The 16380-nt window shown below is 39.4% G+C and overlaps 1 protein-coding gene across 3 annotated transcripts in view; it reads left to right on the forward strand.

Moving 5' to 3' along the window:
* rai14 (retinoic acid induced 14) overlaps positions 1-16091 on the forward strand; it is a 48112-nt gene extending 32021 nt beyond the window's left edge. The window contains exons 8-21 of one of the 3 annotated variants that reach the window (XM_063478661.1): positions 3050-3156; positions 3309-3493; positions 3984-4009; positions 4374-4460; positions 6155-6244; positions 6425-6550; positions 7066-7167; positions 10631-11341; positions 11552-12030; positions 12739-12907; positions 13022-13189; positions 13265-13423; positions 13794-13859; positions 14097-16091. In XM_063478661.1, the coding sequence (XP_063334731.1) occupies positions 3050-3156; positions 3309-3493; positions 3984-4009; positions 4374-4460; positions 6155-6244; positions 6425-6550; positions 7066-7167; positions 10631-11341; positions 11552-12030; positions 12739-12907; positions 13022-13189; positions 13265-13423; positions 13794-13859; positions 14097-14183 (2562 nt within the window). In that variant the 3' untranslated portion in view covers positions 14184-16091. Of the gene's footprint in view, positions 1-3049; positions 3157-3308; positions 3494-3983; positions 4010-4373; positions 4461-6154; positions 6245-6424; positions 6551-7065; positions 7168-10630; positions 11342-11551; positions 12031-12738; positions 12908-13021; positions 13190-13264; positions 13424-13793; positions 13860-14096 lie in introns of those variants that run through there. The other 2 variants (XM_063478662.1, XM_063478663.1) reach the window with 2 other exon arrangements.
* Positions 16092-16380: the final 289 nt, after the last annotated feature.

Consider the following 16380-nt stretch of genomic DNA (forward strand, 5'->3'; position numbering starts at 1 on the left):
TTAAAATTGGACAAAAGGAGATTGGAAAAATGTTTGCCTCATCTGACAAGTCTTAATTTCTGCTGCAATATTTAGACGGTTGGATGAGAATTTAGTGGAAACAACATGAAAACATTGATCTATCCTGCCTAGTATCAACAGTTCAGGCTTGTGGTGGCAGTGTAATATTTGGGGGTATATTTTTTGACACACTTTGGTCCCTTAGCCCTTAACTGAGCATTGTTAAAAAAACACCACAACCTACCTGAGCATTGTTACTGACCATGTGTATCCCTTTGTGACACCTTCTGTTAACTGCTTCCAGCAGGATAAAGCCCCATTTCACCAAACTCATATTTCAAACTGGTTTCTTGAGCGTGACAGTATGTTCACTGTACTCGAATTGCCACCAGATCTCAGTCCAACAGAGCACCTTTGTGGCATGGTGAAACAGGAGATTGTCATCTGACAAGTCTTCAGGAACTATGTGATGCTGTCATGTCAATATGGACCAAATGTTTTAAAGAAATGTTTCCAGCAACTTGTTGAATCTGTGCCATGAAGTATTAAGGTGGGCCTGAAAGCAAAAGGAGGTCTAACCCAGTGCTAGCAAGGTGTAACTAATTAAGTAGCCATTGACTGTACATGCAACCAGCAGACTGACGGTTTTAGGATCCTGTTCATACAAACAAAGACACTATTTGGATTTAAACCAGTTTTCAGGTGGCAAATGAACATGGTAATGGTAATGCTGAGAATACTGTTGCATGGTGAGTGTATTCAGGTTTAAGCAGAGCTGTGTTTTTATTTTAGCTGTCTTGATTGACAGGCCTCTCTGACTGTAACACCTTGTCCTAACAGTTAACTTGTCATGCATCAGCTCTGCCCAGCGTTTACACTGTTGCCCATATTTGGGTAATATGGCTTTAAATGTCAGACACGACGACAGCAAGTTAGAAACACAGCGAGTAACACATGCCAGCAAACAAGCAGTAATACACCTGTGCGCCCACATGCCTTTATACACACACATTGAACCTATTACCCAGAGAAGAACAAAATTACTTCTGTCTTTTAGATTCCAGAGAAATATAAAACACAGACAGGGCAAACACAGACACAGGCCTGTTAAAGTGTTTAGCAGAGCTCAGAGGAACCCAGAGCATAGTTCTGTTCTCTGTGGTGTGTGAAAGCAGCAGCCTTGTAACATAAAGCACACACAAAACTATGCTGACAGACGTTAGTGTTTCTTGAAGTTCGTTTTCCTACTTTTTTTTTTCAGGAAAGACTTGGATTCCCCCCCCCCCCAACATGTTTCACGGTGGAAATGTCTGTTAATACTCTTCAGCACTGAGTTGTTTATCTATTGCTCCTCATAGTTTTTAGAAACTACAGTGGCTTGCAAAAGTATTCGACCCCCTTGAACTTTTCCACATTTTGTCACATTACAGCCACAAACATGAATCAATTTTATTGGAATTCCACGTGAGAAGTGGAACGAAAATCATACATGATTCCAAACATTTTTTACAAATAAATAACTGCAAAGCGGGGTGTGCGTAATTATTCAGCCCCCTGAGTCAATGCTTTGTAGAACCACCTTTTGCCGCAATTACAGCTGCCAGTCTTTTAGGGTATGTCTCTACCAGCTTTGCACATCTAGAGACTGAAATCCTTGCCCATTCTTCTTTGCAAAACAGCTCCAGCTCAGTCAGATTAGATGGACAGCGTTTGTGAACAGCAGTTTTCAGATCTTGCCACAGATTCTCGATTGGATTTAGATCTGGACTTTGACTGGGCCATTCTAACACATGGATATGTTTTGTTTTAAACCATTCCATTGTTGCCCTGGCTTTATGTTTAGGGTCGTTGTCCTGCTGGAAGGTGAACCTCTGCCCCAGTCTCAAGTCTTTTGCAGACTCCAAGAGGTTTTCTTCCAAGATTGCCCTGTATTTGGCTCCATCCATCTTCCCATCAACTCTGACCAGCTTCCCTGTCCCTGCTGAAGAGAAGCACCCCCAGAGCATGATGCTGCCACCACCATATTTGACAGTGGGGATGGTGTGTTCAGAGTGATGTGCAGTGTTAGTTTTCCGCCACACATAGCGTTTTGCATTTTGGCCAAAAAGTTCCATTTTGGTCTCATCTGACCAGAGCACCTTCTTCCACATGTTTGCTGTGTCCCCCACATGGCTTGAGGCAAACTGTTCACAAACGCTATCTGACTGAGCTGGAGCTGTTTTGCAAAGAAGAATGGGCAAGAATTTCAGTCGCTAGATGTGCAAAGCTGGTAGAGACATACCCTAAAAGACTGGCAGCTGTAATTGCAGCAAAAGGTGGTTCTACAAAGTATTGACTCAGGGGGCTGAATAATTACGCACACCCCACTTTTCAGTTATTTATTTGTAAAAAATGTTTGGAATCATGTATGATTTTCGTTCCACTTCTCACGTGTACACCACTTTGTATTGGTCTTTCACGTGGAATTCCAATAAAATTGATTCATGTTTGTGGCTGTAATGTGACAAAATGTGGAAAAGTTCAAGGGGGCCGAATACTTTTGCGAGCCACTGTATACTCTTATGCCTTTGATGAAGTAGCTCTTTCTAGACTGGGAATTTCCCTTATCCATCTTAGGCAGTCAAATATTTATGCTTGAGCATTACAAGACTGAGGTTAAGTGAAGGGTTACACTTGGGGTCGGACCCTGGCAGTCCTGGAGAAAAATGGGATAGCCTGTCTTATGAAATACTGCAGTCATCCACCAACTCTCTGCAACCTGCTGAGCTCAATCAGTAATATGATTTGGGGGATTTTCCCATGCTCTTATTTCTTTCATCTTAAACATACAAACTGAATTTTTTCTGTTTATCTGCTGGGGAATTCATTTAGAGCAGTAGACGTTCACTCATTTTTCACACAGGCCCTGTCAAGGCCCACGCTGTGACTAGTTATATTGCTGTGGGTGTGCGTCCATTTAAATCTGTCATGTTGTCTTGTCTTTTTTTTTTTCTATAGGATGATTTTAGTCATTTTGTTTTCCTCGTTTTTATGTTTGTTTCTCCTAAAGGATGGTCTCACTTCCTTGCTGTTGGCAGCCAAACACAGTCATGCAGAAGTATGCAGCATTTTGCTCGACTTTGGTTCTGAAATCAACACTTCTGACAACAGTGGCAGGTATACAAAACAAAAAAACAACAAAAAAGACCCAAACAAAGTCGACACATAATAAGACACAGGGAAAAAATTACAAATAAATTGTTGCTCATTGTAGGATATTTGATTGATGTTGAAGTGGTGATCAGTATGCTGTGTTGTCTGTGTTGTAGGATGGCCTTGATGCTCGCAACCGAGTCCAACGCAGTATCTGTTGTTGAAGTGTTGGTTCAGAGAGGAGCAGACTTGTCAGCTGTAGATGCAGAAGGCCATGATGTTTTACATTACGCTAAGGTCTCAGGCAGCTCTGAAACCAAAACTGTCCTTTCAGCTGCACTAAACAAGCATCCGGTCTCAGGTAAGAGTTGTGCATAAACACAAACCTACAGTTCAGAGAAAGATAGGAAGTGAGTGCAACTGGCTTTATGCAAGTGTTGAGGAAGTATTCAGTAAAGGTTTGTATATAAATTTTGTGGACAATGTCACTCAGGCTGCGGTAGGCAGGCAGGCATATTTGTTTTTAGGTTTTTTTCCCCCCCCCCTTAAGGGCATTGCAGTGAACCAGTACATTTCCATGGAAACTTACTCTGTACCTAACCTCAGTCTTAACCCTAACCAAAAACAATGTGAGGTCCAGTCTTAATGCTTTCAGGTTTTTTCCCCCTCCCAAAACCTGATCAGTGCCAATAAAAACACACATACTGCCCCTGTGAGACAGAGATCCATACTGCTCTGGGTTCAACACAAAGTCAACACTGCCACCTGCAGTTGGCTTCCTGTTACTGTTGAATTTTTCTTAGATGTTTAGTGTGTTGTACCTAACAATACCTTTCCATCTTTTTTGGCAGATACGAAGTCTCCTAAAAGTCCCCAGGTAAGACATCGACCATCAAAAGTACTAAAACACGTGAAATTCCACAGCGGATGACAGTGAATAAACATTTTAGCACTGCCAACTGATTTATAGAATTAGGAAGTAAAATAATGAATAAAACCGACTTCAGACTAATTTCATTTTCATAGCTACAAATAATATAGTTCAGTTTCTCTTATATGTTAGTGTCATAATTCCAAGCTTTGAAAAAAAAAAATCTTTAATTGCTGTTTTTGAAAAACAAATCTTAATTCTTACTGTAGCACCCACCGATTGACTCCTTTTACTAACCAGCACTGAATCCCACTTTTCTTTCTCTTTTTTTTGTCACCTTCCCTCTCTGCCTCTTTTGCTGGCTCTTCAGCATGATCAAGTAGCTAAGATAAGTGATGAACGGATCATAACTCCCAAAAAACGAAAAGCACCTCCACCTCCCATTAGCCCACCTCAGGTAAATGCATGTGTCTCTGTCTGGCGGCTTGTACCAGTGTGCCACTCTCCATATTAATATTAATGCATGTTTGTAGTGTATTCATACAAAGTAATATGAGAACAAAATCAGTGATTGCTTATTTACATACTATCTGTAAAGGTCTCTTCGACAAACTATTAACTGATTTCTAGTGAGAAAACATCAGCCAAATTTTTCCGTTGATGTAGCATGTATAATCACTGGCCACTTTATTAGGTACAGCTTTCTAGTACTGGGTTGGAGCCTCTTTTGCCTTCAGAACTGCCACAAGTCTCCATGGCATAGATTTAATTAGGGGCTGGAAACATTCCTCAGAGATTTTGGTCCATATTGGCATGTTAGCATCACAGATGTCCATAATGCAAGTCTCCCATTTCACCACATCCTGAAGCTGCGCTATTGGGTTAAGAGCTGGTGACATTGGAGGTCATTTGAGTACGCTGTATTCCTTGTCATGTTCAAGAAACCAGTTTGAGATTATTTCAGCTTTGTGGTGTGGCATGTTATGCTAGAGGACATGGTTAGCAACAATACCCAGGTATTAAGTGATGCTAAGTTGTTAGTAATAGGTGCAAAGTAAAAAAAGAATATATGCCAAGCATCAGATTCTCCATTCTCATGTTCAGTTTGAACTTATTACACATGCAGACTGTCTGGACACAAGGCAGGATGGATCCATGCTTTCATCATGTTTACTCACAATTTTGACCCTGCTATCTGAATCTTGCAGCAGAAATCAATACTCATTAGACAAGGCCACATTTTTTCCAGTCTTCTATTGTCTAATTTTGATGAGTCTGTGCCAATCAAAAGCCTCGCTTTCCTGTTCTTGGAGGATTCAGAGATGTTCTTCTGCAAGCCTTGATCGTATCAAGTGGTTATTTGAGTTACTGCTGTCTTCCTATTGTCTTAACGCAGTCCAGCAATGCTTCTCAGTTATCTAGCATCAGCAAGTAATTTTCACCCAGAGAACTACTGCTCACTGGATATTTTATCCTTTTCTGACCATTTTCTGTAAACCCTAGAGATGTTTTTTGTAGGAAAATCCCATTAGATCAGCAGTTTCTTTAATAACCAGAAATTCTGTTACTCAGTTTGAACTTCAGCAGGTTGTCTTGACCATGTATACATGCCTATATGTGTTGAGTTGATGTCATGTGATTGGCTGATTAGGTATTTAGTATTAGGTATACTGAGCAGTTTAACAGGTAACCTATTAACGTGGCCAGTGTGTATATTTTATGCACTGACATAATTTGTTATTTTAGTTGTTTACTAAAACATTTCAAGTCAGTTATGTTATACATATGGGTTTAAAGTGCACACCATCAGCTTTAATTGTAAGGTTTTCGTATCCAAATTCAATTAAAAGTTTAGCGATTATAACTCTTTTAGCATTTAATCTCTCTCTCTCTCTCTCTCTCTCTCTCTCTCTCTCTCTCTCTCTCTCTCTCTCTCTCTCTCTCTCTCTCTCTCTCTCTCTCTTCTTTTAAGAGGCCACAGGTAAAAAATGTGGAAAGTGTGGCATTTGCAAGCTGTTTCTATAAACAGTCAGTGCAGTACAGGCCATCCTTAGGGATTGTAAAATGTCTGAGAGATGGTAGCGACATTAAAAGTGGACAAATCAATAATAGTAATTTATCAGGAAAATTAATGCAACAATCCTCCTTTAGAGCTCTGGACCCTCTTCCCCTTCAATTGTTACATCTACTGGCACTCCAGCATCCAACAAAAGTGACACTCCTAAAAGATTCAACTACAAGGTAACAGAAAAACACAAGGTATTAAAAAAGAAATATGAAACTGAAAGCTGCATTAGCCTTTAGGCTTCCATTTTAAGTACTTGGGTAAATTCTTTCCATCAGCCTTCATATGATGTTTTTTTTCCTCCCAGTTTTTTCTGCCACTCGTCACTCCTTTCTCCTCCCCTTTTTTTTTCACAGGAAGATGAGATCAGAGGAACAGCATTGAAAGAGGAGGTTGAGAAGGAGAGAAACATGCTGCTGGAAACAATCGAAGACCTGAAGCAAACGGTGGAGACGGTGACGGGTCCTGAGCTGGATACAAAGGTGACTAATATATAGTTGACAACACTGTGGTGCTTTATTTAAATTCCATATATGCAGGTTTTTAAACCGGGTGTATTGACTATACCAAATTATCTGGAGAAAAATAATTAAATTAATAATAAGTATTAGCATGCCTTGTACATGTGAGTACCCCACATAGAGTCAATATACTGCATTTATATGTGTTTTGTATGAAAGTTAATCTCCTTTCATGCATTTAGGAAAAACTTGAATCAGAGATGTTTGTGTTGTGCATATTTTTAACTGAATATTTTAACTTTAGATTAATCTTAAACAGTTTTCTACGTATAATATGTTTACAAAGAAGCCAGCCTGCTTTTGTAGTTTAGTGCTAAACAAACACAACAGCTTTTCAGCATTCTTGAAGGAGGTCTATACTAAGCTTAAGACGTGTCACGACTCGTGTTGTTTTTCAGTAGGCAGGTGGTGGTCCTTAGCGTTGTCTTTATGCCTCAGTCTGGCATGTGAATGTATGTGTGCGTATGTCCTGGCAGGCCGAGCAAAGTTTCACAGCGTCTGCTGCTCTGGTTTCTGCTCTGCAAGCCAAGATTATGGCTCTCACTTTGGAAAACCAGCAACTTGCAAGCAAACTTAAGGTATGTAACCCATTCATTCATGCTCAGGAGTTTAGCTATGAAACAAACAACCAAAAACAATCAACGAAACAACAGTAAACTGCTTGTTTAAGCCAGGTTACTACTGCAGATTGTTTAAAGTGATAGATTTTTAAAAAAATGTTTTCTGTTTTTTAACAAACCACAAATAATGTAGTAGTAGTAGAAGTAGAGAAAAACAGAAGCACAGAAGAAGTCGGCTTACAGTGTTTCGGTGTTTGATCCTTTTATGCCCGGCGGGAAATCATGAAGATGATGAACGCCTCTTTACTGAGCGTGCTCGTTACACTTAGGAAATAGGAATGTGTCAGTTTAACTACAGATTACGTGACATTTGTCTGTGGTTTAAGCCGGAGCCTGAAAAGCTTACGAATACGATTGCGGTGGTTTTTGAAAGCGTTTAAGACTTCGAACAACAGGATTCAGTTTACGTCATCAAGTATACTATTGTTTCGTTTCGTTTTTCACATTAATAAACACACAGAATAATTACACTTTTGTTTGTGTTTCCGTTCTAAGTTTTGTCCTAGAGCTTATTTAAAGCATATTAAAAAGGTAATAACTTGTGTACTCTTTATGGTTAGCTGAATGCTAGGAAGCACTAGGAAAACTGCAGAAAAGCTCAGCCTAACAACAACAACAGGATAACCAGCAAACTGCACATTCTTAAAAGCATGGAACCTATAGTGTGCATATGCATCAGTGCAATGACCTTACTGGCTTATGTGTCATGTGCAACGGTGTGTTTATTTCTGGTAACCAAAAAGTAGTCCAGCTTTTACATGTTTTAATTTAATGTTACTTTTAAAAGTAATATTACTCAACACTGGTTTCTGTTTAACCTCCTAAGACCCAAACTCTTCCACGGCATGCATTTTTAATTTCTCTTTGATATTTGGGCTGATTGGGACCCGATGAATGTAAAAACAAAGAATTACCAGATTTTTTTTTTTTTTTTACCTGATTTTTGTTCCTAAGAAAAACGAGAGCCACATATGAGGATATTCGTTTAAAATTTTGATAGAACAGTAGCAGTATAATGTCCTCATAAGTGGATATCAGGCCCTAGTAGAGCAAAATTAAATATTTTGGTCTAAATAACTCAAAATGTGATGTTCACATATGTGGACGCCAGGTTCTAGGAGGTTAAATAAACAAAGCTGACACTCTAATTATCCCTCCTGTCCTCCCTTAATGCTGCTAAGTGTTGCTCAGTACAGTTGAGTAAATGAGCAATAATGCATTTGTGTAATATCTTATATCTAATTGTTAATTTAGTGGGTGTGTGCATTATTAATTAATCTGCCAATCCTGATTAAATTAAACAGTTGACCCAGCTTTGTGGTATTTTCATAAAGTGACTGTGCCCTAAAATTGTGTAAATGTGGCTGAGATTGAATCCATCAGATTGTGTGTGATAGAAAGAAAACATGGCCACTGGCTGTGGATTGTAGTAAGAAGTGCCCTAAGTGTTCAGTAAGAATAGAAAAGTGAAAGTTTATAGTGTATTTTTCCAATTTTTCATATAAAATATGAAAAATTGGGAAAAAAATTCATATAAATTTTTTTTATAAATATAAATTTGAAAAAATATTTTATATGAAAAATTTGGGAAAAAAATTCATATAAAATTTTTTTATAAATATAAATTGGAAAAAATATTTTGCATGAAAAATTTGACTCCTATTCTTAAGACACCCACAGCTATATAAATACTAGAGATGGACCGATCCGATATTATGTATCGTATGTGTCACGTGATAGAGCGGCTGTTGTCTGCGAGACCTGTCGGCGGTCTGGTGGAGCATTTGGAGCCTCGCTACACGCTTCCAAACCGCGGCATTTAATCTCGGAGAAAACTATCCCAGAGAAGTAAAGCAAGTGTGTATAAGTTCATCTCTGAGTGTTTGCATAGTATTTCCACGTTAAGCTTAACAACTGATATTTGGAGCCACAGCTGGACTGGCCATCGGAGTTTCATATTGAGGAGAAAAGGAATCAATTTGTCCCGTACTTCAGCTAGAATGGGAAAAAAAGACACAAAGCTGGAGTTATTCTGTCTTTGCTGCACAGCTGCCTCTTCTTCTCTCATTCTCTCCCCCTTCCTCCCCTGTTGCTACTTCAACCATGAAACTGATCAATGATCAGCTGGTCGGCTTTTCTGTCGCAAGTCCCGTCTTTCTTGTTTGTTTATCGCCCACTTTGCGCCAGAAAGAGGAGACCAGCGGATAAACAACAGTAGCACGTTTAAGCGTGATAAGCTGTTGTTAGAATTGATTTAATATTACTTTCTAGTATTCGCTGGTGTTTGCTGGAGCCACAGCTGTAAAAGCTGCTGGTCATGATATCGGTTTGGATATGTGGTGAGAGGGAAACATGAAGGTGAAACCAGGAGATGTCCTTACTGAATCATCAGAGCTGAACAGTGATGGAGAAACAGGTTTACCTTTTAGGTGACATGAATGAGTTGAAGGGAAGTTATGAACTGTTTCTGAGAGACAAATAACACCAGGATCCTTTTCCACATAGCTGACGGGTAGTAACTGTGCAGGGGTGGGCCTAACAAAGTTTTGCCAGCCAGGGGGCCAGGCAGGGCATTAACAGGGAAAGGGGGGCACAAAAAATACTTTTCTTTGTTATTTCATTTAAAATGACTAACTTTTAATAAATAATTATCTGAATCTTACAACCAAAGTGGTCATGTGATTAAATGTATAGAAATCCATAATTGTATATAGTAACTATTAAGTCTAATATATACCCTAGTAAGCTATGGTACTCTTTCCTTTGGGAAGGTACCATCTGTGCAGTCTGCAATTCTGTTGAAGCAAGATGTTGAATCTATTTAATTATTGCAGAAAAATAATTGATTTCGGTGCATTTGTTTTACACGTGCATTAAATTAAAGTTGATTACGTCGATTAAGCAGGGGTGGTTCCCTAATATTTTTGCTGGGAGTTTGCAACCCTATTAGTTAGGTTGTTTAATATTTCTGCTAAGTACTCTTTAAAATACCAGAATAGGGAGGATGGTGCAGGTTTAAGTTTATTAGATTGATCAGTGTTGCTGAACTATAAAATATTTTGGGTGCAGTGTATTTTTTGCATACAGGTATAACAGAATAGCTTTAGTGTTTTGTTTTTTAAAACTTGAGTATGAGCTTATACAAAATGCAGCAATTTATAAAAAACAGTTTTATTGATTACAAAATACACTATATCGGATTCATATCGGTATCGGCAGATATCCAAATTTATGATATCTGTATCAGACATAAAAAGGTGGTATCGTGCCATCTCTAATAAATACCTCTGTTTTTTGCTTTGTAGTTAATCAATCAAAGCGAATGTGAGAGAAAAACATAGCTGCGGATTCACTACTGAGCTTTTTGTATTTCCAGCCTCACTCACTTTCATTCACTTTTGCCTGTTCCCCCATCCCACAGAAACATCCATCCCTCCAAGGAAATGAAAACCTGAAGGAGATGAGTCGTCCAAACAGCATTGCCTCCAACTCATCTTTCCACTCTACCCAGGATGAGTTTGAGTCATTGCCTCAAGTCCCCTCCACCACCCAAGTAGAAGGGGAAGATCCAGGAGCTGACTCTGTGATACTGGAGGAAGAAGAGAGAGAGAAACTACGAGGAGGAGGCGAAGAGGAGATCAGATTGTTGAGGCAGACATTAGAGAAAGTTCAGATAAAACTGCTTGAAACCAGGAAGGAAAACCAGTCGCTTCAGGCTCAGCTGAAGCCAGAGCGAAGCAGGGAAAGAGGGGACAATGAAAGCGAGAGAGGAAGAGAGAGAGAGCTGATGGAGAGTCTAGCAGAGCTGCAAGCCAAGCTGACTGACACTCAGGAGAGATACCACCAAGCTGTGGAGGAAGTGGAGAATCTGAGAGTACAGGTGGGAACGAGAGAAGGCCAGGAGAGCCAGAGACTTACATCACCCACACTTGAACATGAAGTAACGCAGCTAAAGGCCCAGCTAGCCCAATCAGAGTCAGAGGTAGATAAAGCAACACAACATATCAAACGTCTGGAAGAGGCACTGAAGAAGATGGAGGAGGATAGAGAGAGCGCTAAAGAGAAAGAACAGAGGGCAGCACAACTCGAGGAGCTGTACAAGGAGGCACAGGAGGAAGTCAGGGTGCTCCAGGTAAATGCAGGGTTCTTCTATATGAACAAATTTGATTTGTCCAACCTTTGTAGTCTGTTTCATCTCTGCTTGAGGCTGACAATTCAAGATTTAGCTGATATCAGAGAAGCAGAGTTTTGTTTTTTTTTCTTTAAACTGCTTTTTAAAATGCCATTCGCCACATATCATTCATCTTTATGGCCTGCAATTTATCCTCTTTCTGTTGTTTAGGAGGCTCTAAAGGGCACAGTGCCTGTTGAATCTGCAGCCAAAGACTTTGAAGAGATGAAGGCTGCCCGAGATGAGGAAATCGCTGGACTGCAGCTCCGCTGCAGGGAACTTTCACGCTCCTACAGTGAAACCAAAAATCAGCTCAATGCCACTCAGAAACAGCTGGCTGAAGCTCAAGCTGAGAAGAGTATGGCCCCCTCTCCAACTTTGGAACAACAGGTGCAGGTGTTAAACAGTAAGGTGGAGGAGCTGCAGAGGCTGCTAGCTGAGGCTGAGAAGAAATATTCATCTGCTCAAGAGGAGATTTCACTACTGAGGAAGGAGGCAGAGGTTCAGGCACAGAGCTCCGTGGCTCTTGCCGATCAAATGCAGGTGATGTCGTCTCTGGGTAATGCAATCAAAGAGCTGGAAAATGAGGTGGAAGCCCTGAAAAAGGAGCTACATCAAAAGACCACGCAGGTGGAGGCTCTTCAACACAGGTAAGTGAAAAATAATGACACAAACACAAAACTAAATATGTCAAATTTTGATGATGAACATGTGTTTCCTACTTTTTATTGAGCTCCACCTTGGTTGGCTACAACAGTAAAATCTTACTTACACATTGACGCACCTGTATAAATAACCTTTTCATACAATATTTAGTGATGTAACACAGAGACAGAATTTATGGATAATCTGAAATAATAACAAGTAAAAGAACCTAATATTGTACTAATGATTATCAGTAAATGAGTATAAAATTAAGGCACAGACTATATATAAAAGGATGCACATAGTGTACCACAAAATCACCGATAGGTTTTGTGGTGTAGCAAGTTTAGCATAATGATGCCAAAAGTGATCATAATGAGGTAATAGAGTGCTAGTATTAGTGTTATCAGCTAATACTAATTGGCTTGTTTAGCAATGTATATCTGTAGACTGGCAATTCATTTTTGAGTTTCCTGCAAGTGTAACTATGCAAGTTAATGAAAGAAAAAAACAAGCTGACTAATCTTGATTGTTAGAGAAATACATTTATCTCATTTTTTTAAATATGAAAATAAAAAAAATAAAATATATTAAAATATATTCACATCAATTACAGGGTTACTGGGTTTATCCATATCCATTAAATGTTCCTCCCTGCTAGAATCAAATGTACTTTAGTTCTAATTACTACCATGTGTCCCTTTCACAAACAGGCTGACAGCTGAGAAGGATGTCACCCCAGATGACTCAGTCTCCCGTGTGGAGCATGACACAGTGCGGGAGCAGCTGGAAGGTGAAGTGAACCATCTGACACACCTCCTCCAGGAGGCCCTCAGGAAGCAGGATGAGATGGCTCTGGAGGCTGCTGATGCCTGGCAGAAGGTGAGAGGATAGGCAAAAACAACATATCCACTTTCCAAAGGCTCTTTTCTCTCTAACATTTAGTACTATCTGTTCTTAACACTTACTTATCTTAACCGCTCATCCATCCATCAGGCACGGGATAATGGTGCAGAGCGAGAAGCCCTGCAGGAGCTAGTTATGTCAAAGGAGAAGGAGAACCAGACGCTGACCTCCAAACTGGCCGAGTCCCAGGATGCTGTGTGTCAACTCAAACAGCTGGTGGAGAATCACATTGCATCAGAGAGAGAAAAGAACAAGAGGGTCAGCAATGAAACGGCAGCTAAAAGTATTTTCATTTCACGGTGAACTTGTTCAACTTGTTCTATCTTGTTGTAGATAGATGACCTGTCTCGAGAGGTGGTGAAACTGAAGGATGCCTTAAACAGCCTATCACAGCTCTCCTACAGCTCATGCTCCCCCTCCAAACGACAGCAGCAAAATCAGCAACTCGAGACGATGCAGCAGCAAATCAAACAACTGCAGTACCAGCTTGCTGTAAGATTTCTCATTAATAATTAGCGAATCGGTTTAAAAGCTCCCCAAAGGTGACAGAAATGTTCCCTTAAACTGCTTTTGTAATAAGTTACAGCACAATCTGTCACCACACACACACACATACACACACACACACACACACACACACACACACACACACGTATAACAGCCCAAGCACAGCCATGGAAACAGCCACATTCCCAGGTTTGTCACCCCTAGGCTGCAGTTATAATCAGAGAGATCTGATGAGCTTATTCCTTACTGGAGTCACAACAGTGTGACCTTCTGGGGGCTCTGTAAATTACTTACACTAGCTTTGATATAAATAAAGTACAGTTGTTAAGTTTGGGTTTGTCTCATGTCTTTTTAGGAGTCAAAGAAGCAACACAGTGAAGTAGTGTCAGTTTACAGAATGCACCTCCTCTATGCTGTTCAGGTAAGTCCATCCATTTGTTTATGTCTTCTTGGACTACAGCTTAATGATGTTCACTTTTAAAGGATCAGGTCACCCTAACTAACTTTAAGTCAGGCATTCAGATACTTTTGTTTGTGATTCGTTGGAAGGTTTTTCAAATGAATGTCACTTAATATTATCCACCTAGTAATCACTTTAGCAATTGTTTTCTTTATTTTTAGTCAGTTGACTAACTGACCGTCTGTCTTGGACCTTTAGGGTCAGATGGACGAGGACGTCCAGAAAGCCTTGAAGCAGATCCTGATGATGTGCAAGATGCCAAGCCAAGCCAAGGAAGCCTCCTGAGACAAGCAGGGAGTGCTTTACCAAAAGCATGTTGTCAGACACACGGTGCCTCTGGATGAAGCTTGAGGATTTGTTTATAAGGAACTGGTTTACAATCAGGTGTTCATTGCCTTTACCTAATGTCATTTTGACCCAGTTACCTAACGTACACCTGGTATCAACATGTCTAGGTAGCTTACTGTAATGTGAACACACATGTAGTTGAAGTCGGCCGTGTCCTCCCAGCTCATCTTCTTGTTAATCACATCGCAGGCACAATCAAGACAATGAGAGGCTGTTTTAATACCAGGATGAATGCAAACATTCATGGACCGGCTGTCAGGATCTAGATATAGCGTGCATGTTCATACCAGGTGGAATTGGGGCGTTAATGTTAGCATGTTTGTCAGGTCAGCGTTGTGCTCATCAGCTCACTGATGATTCAGATAAACAGAGGAACCAGGTGTTTATCGTGTGTGTACCAGCCAAATTTAAAGTGTGTACATGTTAACGCTACACTGAAGATGTGCAGTAACCCTAAATCACATGCAGTTGCACACGTGCACCCATCAGCCCAGTGAAAACAGTGAGTCCGTTTCTGTTCTAGTGTCTATTTTATGATACAGCAGTGTTAGTATTATCTGAGTTTGCTGTAAAATGTTAACTGTCCACATTTTCCTGATAAAATTAAAATCATTTGTGCTGTGTTAACAATTGCATGAGTCTTTGCTCTACAGCAGCCCAAAAAATTGCTGGACTTGTATGAAGAAAAAGCAAAATGCTGTTTGATATTTTCCTATCAGTTAAAAAAAAATTGTTTAAAAAAAAAAAAAATTGAGCCGTTTTACTGTCGGGTTTTTTTTTGTTTTTTTGTTGTTGTTTTTTAAATAACTGTACTTAAATGATAAGGGTTGATATCTTTGATGTCCTTGTTTTGTGTCAATGTTTTTCCTCGAGTATAACAACGCACTATTTGTTCCAGTGGCACCTGAATTAGAACATTTTCCTCTTAATATTAATATTATTATTATTATTATTATTATTATTATTATTATTATTATTATTATTATTATTATTATTATTTTTACATATGAGGGGTTAACTGTTTACTGTAGTAAAAAAGTAAAAAATCTGAATTGTAACAAAAGTCCAGCAGTGGGCTGAATATTTTTGTCTTTCCGACACAGAGGGGGATAAGAGTTTTACTTTTTATATTCCCTCTACTCTTCTAAGAGTTGCAATCTCTTACATGAAAAGCATGTAAAACGTATCGCTTGATATCAGATGGTTGAGTTGTGTAAAAACAAAACACAAGTTCTCCTATCATGTGCCTGTAATCACACAGTATTTTTTTCTGGCTCTACAGCAGCTTCAACAGGATTCTTTGTACCATCTTTTAATTTATTTATCTTTACCAGGAATTGTATTTTTCCCCCTCTTTCCCTCAGTTTGTAATACTCTTCTTTCTCTCAGTGCTCCTTTGTATGTGCAGGAAAACACTGTACAGTGTACTGTACTGTGTTTTTGAATTTTTTTGACAGTCTTCTAGATTCCTCTAAACTATTTTCACACCACACTTTTTTTTTTTTTTTTTTTGCCTTAGAGCCGCAGACTCTACTGGACACTTTTAAAATGCACAACCCGTTCACTGTTTAACTGGAGTCATACTGAATTAAATTGTATCTGAGTGACTGACCTTTGTTTCTCACTGACCAGGTCTTTATCACCCGTCTGAGAATTGTTTGATCGTATGCGTGTCTTCAGTTCTTCTCGTTTTCTCTAAGCCTTGACTGAAACGTTTTTACCAAGAAAGGGAAACAAAGAAGCAGCTTGTCCTGTTGGTTGTTTCTTTACTAACACTTTTGTAGTAAAAAGAGAAACTTGTTTGACAACTGTATTTTATCCACATAATAAATTTTGAAGATACTGCACATTTATCTGTTTTCTGTTATGATTAAGAAAGAAGAGTAGCATTTAACCAGAAAATGAGTGATGACTGAGTGCTTATAGCTAATAGGAAGGCAACAGTAAATCATATGATTGGGGATCATACATGAACACTACATAACACAATACATAATTGGTTTATTTATTAGGTACACACGTTCAACTGCTCAACAGGCATGTAGAAATGGCCAAGACGACCCCCTGAAGTTCAGAGAGTCCGAATGAGGAAGAAAGGTGATTTTGAATGTAGTATGGTGACTGATGCTGATCT

Source organism: Pelmatolapia mariae, linkage group LG7 (genome assembly GCF_036321145.2).
Source record: "Pelmatolapia mariae isolate MD_Pm_ZW linkage group LG7, Pm_UMD_F_2, whole genome shotgun sequence".
Classification (NCBI taxonomy): Eukaryota; Metazoa; Chordata; class Actinopteri; order Cichliformes; family Cichlidae; genus Pelmatolapia; species Pelmatolapia mariae.